The 15,402-nt window shown below is 35.6% G+C and overlaps 1 protein-coding gene across 1 annotated transcript; it reads left to right on the plus strand.

Moving 5' to 3' along the window:
* Window positions 1–4,923: 4,923 nt before the first annotated feature.
* On the plus strand, window positions 4,924–14,820 carry LOC122084387 (RNA-binding protein 24-A). Its single transcript, XM_042652606.1, has 8 exons — window positions 4,924–5,672; window positions 5,994–6,117; window positions 8,885–9,014; window positions 12,024–12,060; window positions 12,205–12,442; window positions 13,528–13,654; window positions 13,745–13,842; window positions 14,292–14,820. The coding sequence occupies exons 1-6, from the start codon at window positions 5,436–5,438 to the stop codon at window positions 13,623–13,625; spliced, it is 864 nt and encodes a 287-aa protein (XP_042508540.1). The 5' UTR covers window positions 4,924–5,435; the 3' UTR covers window positions 13,626–13,654; window positions 13,745–13,842; window positions 14,292–14,820.
* Window positions 14,821–15,402: the final 582 nt, after the last annotated feature.

The following is a 15,402-nucleotide window of genomic DNA, read 5'->3' on the forward strand; positions in this document are numbered from 1 at the left end:
CGATTGAGACCGGCCCAGCCCGACCGATTGACACCCCTACTCCAAACTCTCAATTTGTGAAAAAATCTACACCCCGCATTAATGGTTGTTTAAAAAATATATCATCCACATAGGACCCACACATTCAAATTAGATGAAAAAAAATATTATAAATATATTAATATAAAAGAGAAACTACACTCCTACGTCGTAGGAAAAAATTTCCCTTTATATTTTTATTTGAATAATCACAATATATCCCCTCTTATTCTTTTTCTTATTTTCTTCAATAACAATTGTCATTATTACTATTAGTATTACGATATATTTCATTATCATGTTTGTAAGCAAATACATGATACTTAAATATGCTACGTTTTTTTTGGTAGACACTTACATATGCTACTTGAAGCCATAAATTAATTAAAATTTTTTTTTTACAGGTGCTCCATTAATTTACTTGAAATGAACAGCTGGAATATGTTATAAATGGACGATGGTTGATGAGAGTGGATGGCATCTGATGGGACAAGTAAAATGATGTAATGTGAGTTGTAGCACACCAACTTTGACAACTTTTAATTTATAGCAAAGGTTGGTTAACCATTGTTATACAATCCTCATAGATGTGATATCATTCAATTTCATTCATCTCGGACGTCCTAAGTTTGATTCCCACTAGGCACAGCTTTGACCATTCATACGAGAGAATTTAATACTCTTTACTGCTTCTAATGTAAGTTGAATGGTTCTCATTCAATCCTGGTACGACCCGATCTATACGGTTGTGAGGTCAATATAGGCCTATAGGACTAGTCAAACCAAAGGCCTGGATACTAATCGTTAGCAAAAAAAAAAAAAATATAATCCCATTCATTATAGTTATTATTAAAATTTTGTAAAAGTTAAATATGGCAATGTATTTATTTTTTATTTTTTTTAAAGAAGTTACAAATTCATCTAATCTTCATTAACTTCCAATCATGTGTCTAGTTTGTGTGACCATTCGTGATTATTGTTTCTTTTCTTTCCATCCCTCCTTTTTTTGTGGAAGACTCAAGACTCAATACTTGAATTTGAATGAATTATAAATCAATATTTCATATTTGAACAAATGGCCATAGCTTCCTTGATAAATGACATAAATCTCTTCATCAAATCCAACATTGGTATTCCATCGAACACACAAGAGTCTTTTAATGCAAATTTTAATCATTTCTGTTGCACTTTAGCATGTACAATCGTTGCAATGAATATCTGGTAAGAAAGCCACCTTTTAAGTGTCATTTTATGTACATATATCTAAGTGAAAAGGTTATGCCCCTCTCTCTCTCTCTCTCTCTCTCTCTCTCTCTCTCTCTCGCATAGAATGTTCTCGCTATCCTCTTATGTACAAAATCATTTTTGTCACATTTCGTTGGTGTGCCCTTCTATGTGGCTTACTCAAAAAATCCTCTTTATTTTTTTTTTTTATGGGGGTAAACAAATTTTCTCTTTATATTCAATATGTAGAAAAGATAGACATATTCCGCTCTTAGTAATCTAATAGATGGCAGGCACATTGGAGTTTGGTAGGTGGGACAAGGGGAGAGGCAGACACAAGGTTGGGTACACCACTAGTCTACACAACCTTTGAAACAAGAAACCCCCCCCCCCTTTTCTAGATAGATAGCTCGTTCAGCTTACTATGAACTTGGTATAATGTAGGGTAACATTCATCAAGTAGACTTTTCTTTTTAATTTATAGAAAATAAAATTTTCCATCTCAACAGCAGCCATCTAGACAATTGGGTTTAGCATAAGTCTAGAAAAGATCAAGATTAGTAATAGGTGTAGCCTAATGGGTCCCCTTGCTGGCCCCTCTTGGATCATCGTCTACTCCTATTTGGGCTTGGCACCAATAATAAATAAATAAATAAATAGGTCATTAGATTAGCTAAAAAAATGCTACGAGTGCGGGCCAATATAACTACAAATGGTTGGATCCACTATTATAGTGGAACTACTTATATACGAATGTGGGTTCTACACATAGGCAAATGGCAATACTCCACCTAGTGTAATCGATGTTGTACGGAGGATCGTAATTAGTAATAACATAAGCAGGTGCTATTAACCATTTCAACAGTTAGATTGAAATCTAAGAGCAATTAATTACATAATACATAAATCAAATCTATCCAACTAACCCACCTAGAGATGTTAATTATTTGATGGGTTTCCACCAAACATCGTTCCTACCCTCTTGTATTATCCCATTAGGAAAATTATCCCCCACCCCCCCCCCACCCAAAAAAAAAAAAAGCACATCATGATTGGAGGAATCAGAATAATATTGCCTCTAATCAGATCAGAATCAATAGATATTGATTTTAATTATAGTTAATTTGTATTGAATTTCTAGGGTTTAGGTTGATTCGATCTATGTCAACAGAACTAAGATTGGAATTGATGGCCAATGTCAAAATGGTACTACAATCTCTACTCCCTAATGGTCAATGGGAAAGTAATCCAACAAATGGAAGCACAACATGATTGGAGGGATCAGAATCAAAATCAGACTGTCAATTCTAGTTAATTTGAATCGTATTGAATTTCTAGGGTTCAAAAAAATTTTGGCCACCTCTGACTAAATTATAATTGGAATCTTCCATCTACTTGAACCATGACGCACATAGGATTCTGCAATCTCTACTTACCAGTAAGTTGATTGGAATAAAGGGCCCAAGAAAAGAAAAACCTTAATAATGGTTATCAAAATATATTGCACTATTGCCCAATTTGGTCAACCTAAGACATGGTTATCATAATTGGACTTCAATAATCACTTTAAAGTTAATGATTTATTACTTAGATTGATTTTTGTATACCTGTTTGATAGCTACTAATGATCAAAGTCTGAACCGACCAACTCAAGGATTGGTGTCTAATTTCGATTAATGATGATATTAATTGAACCAGGTTTTGTAACTAGGTTAGAGAAAGCCTAAACTTATCTTAAAGTTGCATTATTCCTCATAAAACATGGAACAAATGTTATTACTTTCCATGGTAATTTGCAATTGTTCAAGGTGATTTCGTGTTTTAAATTAAGGCAAAAATATAACAGTTGTTGAATATGAACAAAAATGGTTGTTTTTCTACACTAGAGGGAAGATGAGAGATTCAAATTAAGATTAAAATTTTTAGGTTGGAAGCAGTGATGAGACATTATGGTTTGAAACAGCATATCATACAAATAAAAATAAGCTCTCTGCTTTATCAGCTGAAGTTTTGAAAAAATACCATCAAAATGATGATTTATATCCTACCTATGTCCCTAGTCTACTGTGCTCTACCGAACAATAGTTCATTCCAACTTTACTAGGTAGCTATCCTAAAGGCATGCCATTTTGTAACTGCTAAGTGATAATTTCAACGGAGTGGGCAATTTGTGGATATGACCTTGAGCTTCTTTAACTAGGGGTGTCAAACAGTGTGGTTTTGGTTATTCGATTCGATTATAGTTCGGTTTACATTTTGATAAAGTGAAATCAAAATCGCACCGGATAGAAATAAGGTGAAATCATAATCGTTTTCATCCGGTTTTGATTTTAGTGGTTTTTAATCGGGTTTTGTTATTCAGTTCACAACCGGTTTACAGGGGATTAATAATGTCGTTTTATATACACTAACAACTAGTGTGAATCTTACATATATTAAATTTCTTAAAGAGTTAAAACAATATACATCTATTATGCCAATGACAATATACTTTATATATAAAAGACTACATATATTATAACTAATTAACTATGATCCTATAAATTAGAAAATCAATAAGTATGATTGTGTGAAAGTGAAGCTCCTTTTACCAAAAAAAAAAGGTGAAAGTGACGCTCCCTTTTCAATTAGTACTTTGTTTTTTTTTTTTTTGTTCATAGAGACCTATTGAAATTCAAAACACTTTAAGTCTTTAATACTAGGTGCCGATTAACCATTGATTTTTCAGTTTGGTTCAATTTTGAATCGGAATTATAGCTTATAAAACCAAAACCGAATCAATTTACTACGGTGTGGTTTGATTAGTTTATAACCGGTCGGTTTCCATTCCGATAAACGGTTTCAGTTATATATTGACACCTTTATCTTTAACCACTTATTAAATTTAAGATCAATTTAGTTTTGCCAAAATGGCAAAACAAGAAATAAATTGATGGAGACTAAACATAAGATGCATTAGACTACGCTGAGGTGAATGGATATTCAGACGATGGCATGCCCATTTAAAAGAATATATATTGAATTTAATATAAAATTTAACATATGATCAATCCACAATAGACCCCAAATATTTACTGTCAAAATTTACGACAAAATAAGTATAACTCAATCGGCAAACAAATTCTTACAAAATCCATCAACACCAAAAATATGCTTAAACATACAAAAGAGGATAAATGATTAAATTCAAGACCTTAAATTTGACAAATAACTGAATCAAAATCATTTTTTATATAATGAAATCTTCTTTTCGTGTGACATAACAATATATGCATTAGGTAAAGTTTTTTTTTTGGTAACAGAAAAATGATGCTCCATGGTAGTGATCAATGGACGATAGTGGGCATGCCAAGACTTGAACCCACAACCAGTCGACTCGAACTGTGCTGGATTGAGGGCCTTTTCACCACTAGGCTATCAACCCTATTGGTGGTAAAGCTTCATGGTATGCACACACAAAGGACCCTTAAACCTATATGATTAATTAGTGAAGTTTAATGGTATAACACATAACCCAGCTCCAAAAAACAATCACGGCAACGCGTATAAGCAGAGTTGGTCAAACAATAAAGAAATATTGGGGATTTAAGAGACAGAGAGAGAGAGAGAGAGAGAGAGGGTCCCACGTTCATTCCAGGTTTCCAACCTGTATATCTAATATAGAAATAAGAGAAGTACATAAATCGGGTTTTTTCATTTTCCATTTTCCTTTCTCTTCTCCTATTATGCAAATCATGACTCTCTTCCATTCTTCTCGGTCAAGGAAAAAAAGAAATCCCTACTTTTCCTTTGATAATCCCCCTTAGATTCTTCTACAGCTCTCCTTTTGATTAGCTTTTGTCTAATCCATGTCAGATTCCAGCAAACTAAACCATACCGTTGTTCCTTTTGACTCAGTTCCTCCTATGAACACCACTTCAAATCTAGGGTTTTTATGGGGTTTATGAGCCTTTGGGTTTATTGGGTCAATCAAAGTTTCCCTGATCTCATCGAATTAGATCTAGTTTTCGCAGGTTTTCTGAATTAGGCTTCACTGTTGGTGGAATTTGGTCTCTGATCATCATATTCTGGACATGCATATGATCTTATTATCTTTCTCCTTGCAAGATGAGGTTCAGTGTTAACAGAATTTAATCGGGTTTCAGCAGAATCTGGCTTCTGAGTTGGGTACAAACAATAGTTTTTGGAATCCCATGGCTTATATGTCGATTCCGGGTTCTGGTTCTGGATCGAGATCGAGTTCGAATTCTGGGTTTCAATTCTTGAATTCCCCTTTCGGAGACACCACTTACACCAAAGTCTTTGTCGGTGGATTGGCTTGGGAGACGCAGAGTGAAACTATGCGTCGGTACTTCGAGCAGTTTGGGGAGATTCTTGAGGCGGTCGTGATCACTGATAAGAATACGGGGAGGTCGAAAGGTTACGGTTTTGTGAGTATTTATTGTTTTGGGTCGTTAGTTCCTTGCAGCTTTCCATTTATATTGAGTTGATATCCCTTTTTTGTTGTTTGGGGGAGTGGGGAGGTGGGGTTGTCTGGGTGAGTGTCTCCACACCTCAACAGAGTCTTTTGCCAAGGATCCATTATTGTAACTTGATATCTAAAAAGGAGGATAAATGTGGAATTTTGGGAATTGGCCAACAATAGAAGGAAAATTGACTTTGAAGATTGGAATTTTATAATGTTTAGTATCTTTCAGTTGGCCAGAGAGATGACTTGGTTTTCGTTGGGTTGATTTGTATGGAGGGTTTAGGTGACTTTCCGTGATCCTGAATCTGCAAGGAGGGCCTGTGCTGATCCAAACCCTGTTATTGACGGTAGGAGGGCTAACTGTAACTTGGCATCACTTGGGCGGCCTAGGCCGGGACCGTCATATGGTATTTCCTTTGATCCTACCAATAACTTATGATTTATGACTGCTTGTTTGGACCTCTTGACTTATGCAATGAACTCAATTATATCATGAAGTTGATCATTTCTGTTTTCCACGTGATTGCTTATTACTGACTTGAACTGGTTGCAGTGCCCATATGAGAGAATTTATTGCCTGAACTTTATTTATTTTGTTATTAGAGTACTCTTAGTACATCCTTCTGGTGTTTCCTGTCTGGTTTCTGAAATTTTAACCTACTTTAATGTGATGAATGATTGGAATTTGTTAGACTTGACTTTCCAAATACTTTATCTTTATTGATTTGGGAAGACCAGAAACTGAGGCTTATTCATAGTGTTGAAATTTCTATTGGGCATCTGCACCTTAGTGTCAACAAGATGTCTGAAGGAATCCTGAGCTTTGTTTTTTCTTCCTTGTGTTTATTTGTTAGGGGTAGAAATTGGAGTTGCCTGGGATTTTTACGACATTTTATTTTTATTTTTTTGTTTTTGTTTCTTTGAGGCAGTGATGCCTTGTGTACAAGATTTATGCTTGATCTCACTTTGGGATCATATCTCCAGTCTCTTTCTCTCACTACCAAAAAGAATGTTTAAGAAAAAGGCTGCCATCTGGCCAGGGTCATCTTTAGTATCACCACCACTATTATATTTGAAATGCATTCATATATTTGTAAATGGTGGTAATTAATCTTATGCATGTCAGAAAAAAGATAAATGATCAAGATATTGCACATACCTTGGCCATCTCTGATTCTTTTTTTTTTTTTTTCTTTTTTTTTTTTTTTTTTTTTTTATAAATCCAAACGGTTTAACATATCATATGTGGTAGAACCAGTTGAAATGATATATACGACCCCAATATGCAAGCCCTTATCTTATCATATTTCAGTTTTTGTTTTGTTTTGTATATATATATATATATATATATAAAATTTGTTTTACTTAACAAATCCAAAATTTTGATATATATTATTAAACCAGTTACAGTGATGTAAACCCTGGTTTTATCAGATTTAAACTCTTATTAAATGGCATACATATTTTTTTCATTAGACTGCCATGGTGCTTGAAATGCTTGAAATCGACTGGGAGTTATCATCTATAATTTATGATATATATTGAGGGTAAACAATCCCTTTTGAAAACTACCAGGATTGTAGCCTGAAAAGTCTGGTTTAGGTCAACTGAATTATATTATTATACTACCAGATGGTTTCTAAATGTACTATTGCTTGGCTGCCTATTAAAGGATTTCCTTTTAGGATATCGGATGTCAGTTAATAGCTCTACTTATTTGTGGGTTAAACAATTAATGCTATATATCACTGACCATTTATTCATTAAAGTTTCATGCCAAAACTGTCTATCATTAACGAGTTTACAGAATGTTTGAGTTCAAAACCTTGAAAATTGATATGCACTATTACCTGTTAAAAAAAGAAGTTGTTACTTCTGTTTGTCTCCAAACTTTGATAATCTTGTTAAAATTTGCACTTACCTCTCTTATTAAAAGTAAACTATATTAGTTTTCCTACTATCATCGTCGATAAATAACTTGTTTAAAAAACTTTGAAACCCCAATGTAGAGGGACTGCTGACCAAAATAGTAGATAATTTATGTTCCTGTTAATCTGGTTTCTTCATTTTTCTTTTTTATCATATCCTCATTCCCTTCTCTCTTTTTATTTTTTCTGAATTCTCTTTATTTTTTAAATAGAAGTTCTTCAAACTGTTGAATGGTGAAAGAGGATTCATGTTGCTGACCCCCATTTACTTAGGATAATGCTTTGTTGTTTTGACATGTGGTTCCCAGTTCAAATGGTGAGATTGTCTGGTCTGGTCCTACTTCAATTATATCATTGTTTGTGTTTTTTGTGTGAGGAAGTACCATTGACTGGTTCAAATGCAATTTGCTTGTATTTGCTGGAAATACCGTTCAAATGCAAGTTTCAGGATCCAGCAATGATCCCATCATGTAAATATAAAGTGCTAGTGGGTATTTCCAGCCTGAACAATTAAATATTGGGTTATGACTTCTTTTTTTTTTTTTTTTTTTTTGGGTGGGGGGGGTTTGTGTGTGCGCGCGCAAAAAAGAGAGGAAAATATTAGGTTCTGAGTCTTTTGTGTGTGTCCAATAGTGGCAGTAGGTCAGACCTTTTCTATAAAAACCAATCCTGAATCAGGTAATGTTCAAGTCCATCAACTGGAACTCAAGAAAACCTTCTTGCTCTTTATTGCTATTATTGCTTTGAATTTGGTATACAAATTTAATTTTATTTCCTGATATTCATTCAAGCTGTATAAACTGATTAAGAATCAGATTATATTCAATTCCAGTACCAATCACCCAAATAAACCTTTGTGCTCTTTATTCTTATTCTATCTTTGAATTTCGTGCACATATTTATTTCTTGATTTTCTTCTATTATTCAACCTTTGCTTAAGTGTACTTTCATTCACTCTTCTTCTTTTTCTTTTTCTTCTTCTTCTTTTATTTTTTATTTTTTTTAAGAAATTATGTAATTGTGTATGTATATATATTTATGCACCAATGGATGGATGAACATTTTTACACTAAGGCATCAAATACCTGTTTTGGACATTTGGTGTAGAGATAATAATTTGATACCCTTCTATTTCATTTTACAAATTTTCTTTGAATAGTGGTTGAATTTATTTGTTAATACCTTAGCTGCCTCCTTTCATTTGTTATAGTTAAAGAGTTACCTTCTCTGCTTTGTCTTTATATAGGGCGCCTGAGGTCAGCAGGTCCCTTTCTTGGAAGTTTACAAGTTCCCCGGGGAGCATATGTAGGAAGCCCTGGTTACCACCAACCAGTTTCTTATGGTTACCAACAAGGATTTGCATATCCTCCTTATGGGTGAGTTCTTTTTCTTCAAGTTTCCAATAGCATGTAATGTTACAAAAGCTTGGCAGTTGACTTGGGGGTCTGTATGAGTGGCTCTATATGGTTAGATCCTGAGTTGGGAGCAAGGATTTAGTTATCGGATACCGAAACGATACCGATCCGGATCGAATTGGATCGGTCAGATCGATCAGGTATGGTTATCGGTCTCAGCGAATACCGATACAATACCGATACTTAGAACCATGGTTGGGAGTCCAAGATCTTGTGCTTCTTTATTCAAAGTGTTGAGTTCGGGTCATGGCTTTAGTTAATACACGCATCCGTGCTTGCAAAAATATATTTATGTATGCATGCACTGCATCTTTATTTGTTTGGGTTGGGTGAAATCCTAACCGAGTGGATAATAATTGATGATTTGAGACAGACCCAGACCTACTTATTGCGTGATGCAATCCGGGGTTCGAAAACCCTGGTTTGGATCATTTATGGGCCCACCCAAGGGGATGATAGCCGAAAGATAGAAAATAATGCAATTTTACTGAGTTTTTCCCGTCTTGCTGGCAATGGGTTTCTTCTTTACTTTCTGTTTACTTTCTTTTTACTATCTTTTTACTTTCTTTTCTCCAACTTTCGTTCCTCCTTTTTGTTTTTGCCTGAATCCATGTAGTTGACCCCATTAAGTTGGGTACGGCTGAGTTTGTTGTTGTTTTATCACAAGTTTACAAAGGAAAGTGGCAATCTGGTAAATAAACTGAATCCTAAAGGTCTACTTAGGAAGGCTCAGAAGGAAAGGATAAAGGAGAGGTTACCAAATAAAGAGCACAGGAAAACTAGGAATTGAGATAACTAAAGGATATGAACTGAATTAGAAATGAAGGGGAGGGATATTTATGGAAAAAGTAAGGCTTTGAAAAACAATACACGATTTGAGGTTGTCTTCAACCTTATGACAAGAACCGGGGCATTAGAACAGCATCTAGTTTGATTGGGAGAACTCCTTCCTTGGATTACAAATCGGTTTGAGGTTTGAAAAACAATCCACGATTTGAGGTTGTCTTCAACCTTATGACAACGACTGGGGCATTAGAACAGCCTCTAGTTCGATTGGGAGAACTCCTTCCTTGGTTTACAATTCAGTTTGAAATCTGAGGAATAGTTGATTAATCCGCTGTACTCTGAGACCCAAATGAGAATCATTCAAAACAGTGGACAGAAGATTGGTAAGACTTGCTGAAACTAACCAAAGCAATGGTTGCAGTTTCAGATGTGATTGCAGATGGATGACCTGCAGCAGGGGTAAAGTTTGTGGCTAAGATCCTAGGGATTGGGTCGCCCTAGGTTAGGGATGTTATCCCCAAAGTTTGAGGATGAAACAATAAGATCTGAGAGAGATGAGTTCTCTCTTGCTAACTCAAAAATAACGTCAGAACAGTGATGTAGATGGATTGATTAGCCTAAAATATAAGCCTAAAATATAATAGAATTTAGGAGGGCCAGCAAGGACCAGCCAATCAATCCCAGCTGTTCAGCCTTGTGGGAGCCAGCTGTTGAGGCAAAAAATTCCCTACCAATTTTCAGTTTGATAACTTTGATTGCTTTTTGTCTCATTATGTGACTTAACCATCAAGAAGGGGAGTCTTATAGACTCTAGAAGATCTACGAATAGCCCAGTGCCCCAGCTGATTCTAGTTTGTCCTATTATGTACCTTGGTTAGCAAGGGTACGGCTTGGGAGGAGAAATTGGATGGTTTCTAGAAGAATTTTAAATAAAGTTTAGTTTCCGCTTTGTATATTTTTTCTTATGCCAAACTAGTTTGTTTAGTTTTCGGAAAGTTTTAGTTGGCTTTTAGTTTCTATTTTGTTTAGACTTTGTAGCCAAGAAATCCAAGTTTCTATTTTCAGTTTGCATTTTTCACTCAGCCAACCAATCAGGCCCTAATTTTGAGGGTTTTCTTAATCCCCTAAAAATAGTTAACTAACTAATTCCATATGCCTAGCTTCTACCTATATTATAGGTCCATTAAAGTGGTTCATTAAAAAAAAAAAAAAAAAACTCATTGAACTAAAGGTCCAACACATGTATAACCCAACCCAAGCCTTATTTCTAGTAAAATAAGCCCATTTAGATGATTTAACTGTATCAAGAACCCAAGTACTAGCAAAATAAGAACCCTTTTTTTAGACCATGCCTGCATTATGATTCCAGGTATTAGCTACAACAGGCAAGAGACTTTTTGAGTTTATATTTATGCCAGTCCTCTTGTGTTTCCTTGGTGGCATAGCCATGTTACCTAATATATAGACTTGTTCATATCCAAGGTTAAATGGACTTTGCAATGTTCGATGGACGTGAGAACGACATATTTTCCGAATTTATTCTTTTTTATTTTGTGTATACTTATATACTAAATTTTGAGTAAAAGATGTTCTTCTCCATGTTTATGCATATAATGCATTTTATTTTGTAAGTCTGCAAACATGTAACGGAGAAGTTACTTGATAGTCCCACTGTAAGTTACTTGTAGTATAATCATGCTTGCTCTTTAATCCAGAGGCTTGGCTAAAAGTTACACTGAGAAGAGCAATAAAACTCAATTCCTCTTTGAACAGCTTGTACGGCTATTACTCATTACATGATCAGGTGCTTAGGATAGGATCACCCAATATGATATTAATTTTTTCACAGCCACATGGTTAAAGAAATCTCATATCAATTGGAAATGTGATTTGATGAGCAAATGTGCCTTTAGTTCACTAGGCAAACCCAATTTATGTGCTGTTGTCTCAGTTGTTTTCTGGCCTTGTCTCTTATCTGGATCCCAAGTTGCAATTTGAGAATGTTCCACAGAAGCATTCCACATGTCCCTGGTTTCCTGGCAATGGAGCTTTTCACTGCTGGGGACTTCCTAAACTCTACCAGAGATTTTCCTAAACAGCCATTTAATTCCTGATGAAAAAGAAATATGAATAATTCACAAGCTTAATATTCTCAAGGGATGCTATGGTTTTCTTTTCATGCAGGTACACAACATATGGACCTGAATACGTCTACCCACAGGTTGAGAGTCCTGAAATCACCACCGCTATTGGAAATTCACTTCTATTTGGGAAAGAGTGTGTACACTGTACTTGCACTTGATCAGGGTGATCCTCGCTTAGCTGACTTGCTTCAATTTTTGTATGCCTTCTTCTTTTCTTGCAGGGTGTTTATAATCCTTATATGAGTCAGCAATATCTTCAGATATATGGGGTACCAGGGGGAGTAAACACGGCCATCTACCCGTTTGGGCAATTTGGTCAGCCTCTTCCTGGCAGTCATGGTTATGCAACGGTTCAGGGCTACGCAATGCCAGGTCCTCATCTTGTGCAATATAGTGGGCCTGGTGTCAATGGAGTAACCACAGCTCCTATTCCTACAATTCAAGCACCATATCCTACAGGTAACTTCTCTAATTTATATAAGTTATCCTTGCATGTCAGATGGCAAATATTAAACTTAGATCAGCAATCTAATGTTATTCCAATCAATATGCTTGTATCTGTGGATACTGCTGAACTGGACACCCTGTAACTTCTAGTTAGTTGGCAATGTGATTGTAAAAGATGAATTATCCATCCATTTGTATCCACCCAATTTTTACCTATCATAAAAATTGTAAAGATATCTTATAACTTATAAACTGAAACCTATAATTAAGTATATCTATTCTTAGTATATAATAAGTGCAAGGAATGTAGAACTAAATAGATGGACCTATTCGCCCTTCTACATGAAATAACCGGGTAAATCCTTTACCCTTCCTCCTCTTACTGAGACTACAGATTGTTCTTGTGAATTATGGCCAGTACCTGGTATATAAGCTGTGATTTCAAATCCAGAGGTTACCATGCTTCCAAATACATGAATGTGTGCATGGATTGAACATGTTTGTGTCATGCGAAGAAACGATGTTGCACCACATACAATGTTACTTCTTACCCATGGTCACACTATCTTTGCCCCCTAATGGATTGATCACTGACCCAAACTTATGAACCTTATTCAGAACTAGTAACTAAAAGTGGATGACATGATCAGATATGAACAGTTTTTGGTTGCCCTTGATCCGGGAGGCGGTTCAATTTGCTTGGTGTTCAGGATGGAAAACCATGGAAACAAAGTTACAGTAAAGGTGGCATCGCTATTGGTTGCACACCATTTCTTGTTATAAAATCAAGGCATCCCCACTGAACTTGGAACCTCTATATTAATATTAAAATGAAGGCATCCCCACTCATCCCCATGAGACTTTGAGTAACATCACTCTTGAGAAGGTTTATTCAAATACATTAAAATAGTGAGACAGTTAGCATATTACTACAAATGATGAAGACAATTTCATGCATGTGTTTCTTGATTAAGCAAAAATTATATGTAGTCATAACTTGGTTGTGTAGCTGTTTATCAACTTATCCATGAGGGTGAAGAATTGTCTTGGTAAGGGTACATCCTGATTTATTCATGTGACTTTATTGGATTTATCAGGTATAGCAACGCCAGTTCCATCACAGCCACAGTTCATAGTTCCTGCTCATTCTCCTCAGTTCACGCAGGGTAGTGGTTCAGACCAGACGATAGGTTGAGGGGTGGATCGAACGAGTTGCATCTTGACGTAAGGAATCCTCTCTATCTTCTTTTCAGCTAGGGAGGAGTAGCACTTTTCTTCTTATTTTGTAAAAGTTGTTTTTATGTTTATATGCAGGTTCCTTAGATTGCAGCAGGACTAAGAGCAGCAGTACTGCTACTTGAGTGGCGGGCTTCAAATCTAGCCTTGCAAGTTATTATCTATGCATTCTAGAGGTACAGTCTGATTCGTACAATATTTGGATATAGTTTCAAATAACAGCCCAAGTCTGGTCAATTTTTGCGTTGCAACTTGAAGTTATTTGTAGAAATATATGGTACCTGATAATGGGCAGGCTGTAGATGGTGCTCTGGCGTTGTAGTGATTCACATTTAATGAGGATGTTATTCACCATTTTCTCTGTAAAAATTCTGAACACTCACTGCACAATTAGTTCAACGTCTCACACGAATTGAGGTCCATGAAAAAAACATCTCTTTTGCACCAGTTGCGCCACTATTTTGTGAGATGAGCAATTCTGAACATCTTGCAGCCCATGGGGGAAAGATCCTCCCTATTAAGAAATGTGTATTGTTTGTTTCTAATCAAAATTTTTTATTTTTATTTTAATTTAAATATTTAGGTTGCGAAACTTCTGAATAACGTCAGTGCTGTATTTTTGCAGGTCATCCGTAGTCATGTTCACCAGAGATAGCACAAAAGTCAGATGTCATGTCGCTCCAATTGCCGGAGCTAGGAACAGGGAAGAGCGCGGATTGCTCTTCTGTTCCGATAGTGTCTGTAAAAACCCTCATTTCCTGCCAGAACTTGAGATAAGCTGGCAGTGTGTGGATTTGTGGATACTGGAATCTGGTTTCCAGCAACCATGTAGGAACAAAATTGTGTAAATTCTACATATAGAATCAAAATATGATTCTTTGATGTAGACCCAGGATTTGGGTGTATAGGAGTCAAGTCAGTCCCTAGTGTGGAGGGTGGGTCTTGCATTGTAATTAGCAGGTCTTGTGTATAGCAGTAGTGATTGTTGGATACTTGGATGAATGTTTTTTATTACTTGGTCCTTACTGAAATTTCCTGTAATTTGGAACTCAAAAATGCCTTGGAGCATAGATGGGATGATGTTAATAAGGGATTTTGTTAATATTTTTTTGGATTATTTATCAAGCCTTGGATGACTTAGGGCTGATTTGGTATGATTTCTATTTCAATTTCACAGTTTGATTTTTATTTCAGAAGTTGTTTTGATTTCTGCACCTTATTTTGTTGAAATAGAATTCAAATTTGACTTGAAATTTTGAAATTGATTGCATTCATTCGTGCTCTTTAATTTGCATGTGGTTAATTTGATAGGCGATGTAATAATTTCATTAATTTCATGTTAAAAATAAAACATCACCCTTTTTTTATGATCTCACATTAATTTCATGTTAAAAATAAAACATCACTCTTTTTTTATGATCTCACAACCACTATGCTGCCACAACCACCGTGTCAGTTGACTTGAGGCTATTAGTATAAGAAATAGGATGAAGAAAACTCACGGAAAACCCTATCAGGGCCTGGAATAATGGACTTCGTTTCAATGTAACCCATAACTTCCCACAGAGAATATCTGTCGAGGGGTTCATTGTATTGTGCAGTGATCCATAACGGACTCGCACACGGAAAATGTTAAGCACCAGAGGGGGAAAAAAATAAAAGGGAATTCTGTCAGTTTAAATGGCTCCGATTAGAAATGTATATCAAGGTACTCCAACTATTGTGCATTCTCCCAT

The sequence above is a fragment of the Macadamia integrifolia genome, chromosome 7 (genome assembly GCF_013358625.1).
Source record: "Macadamia integrifolia cultivar HAES 741 chromosome 7, SCU_Mint_v3, whole genome shotgun sequence".
Classification (NCBI taxonomy): domain Eukaryota; kingdom Viridiplantae; phylum Streptophyta; class Magnoliopsida; order Proteales; family Proteaceae; genus Macadamia; species Macadamia integrifolia.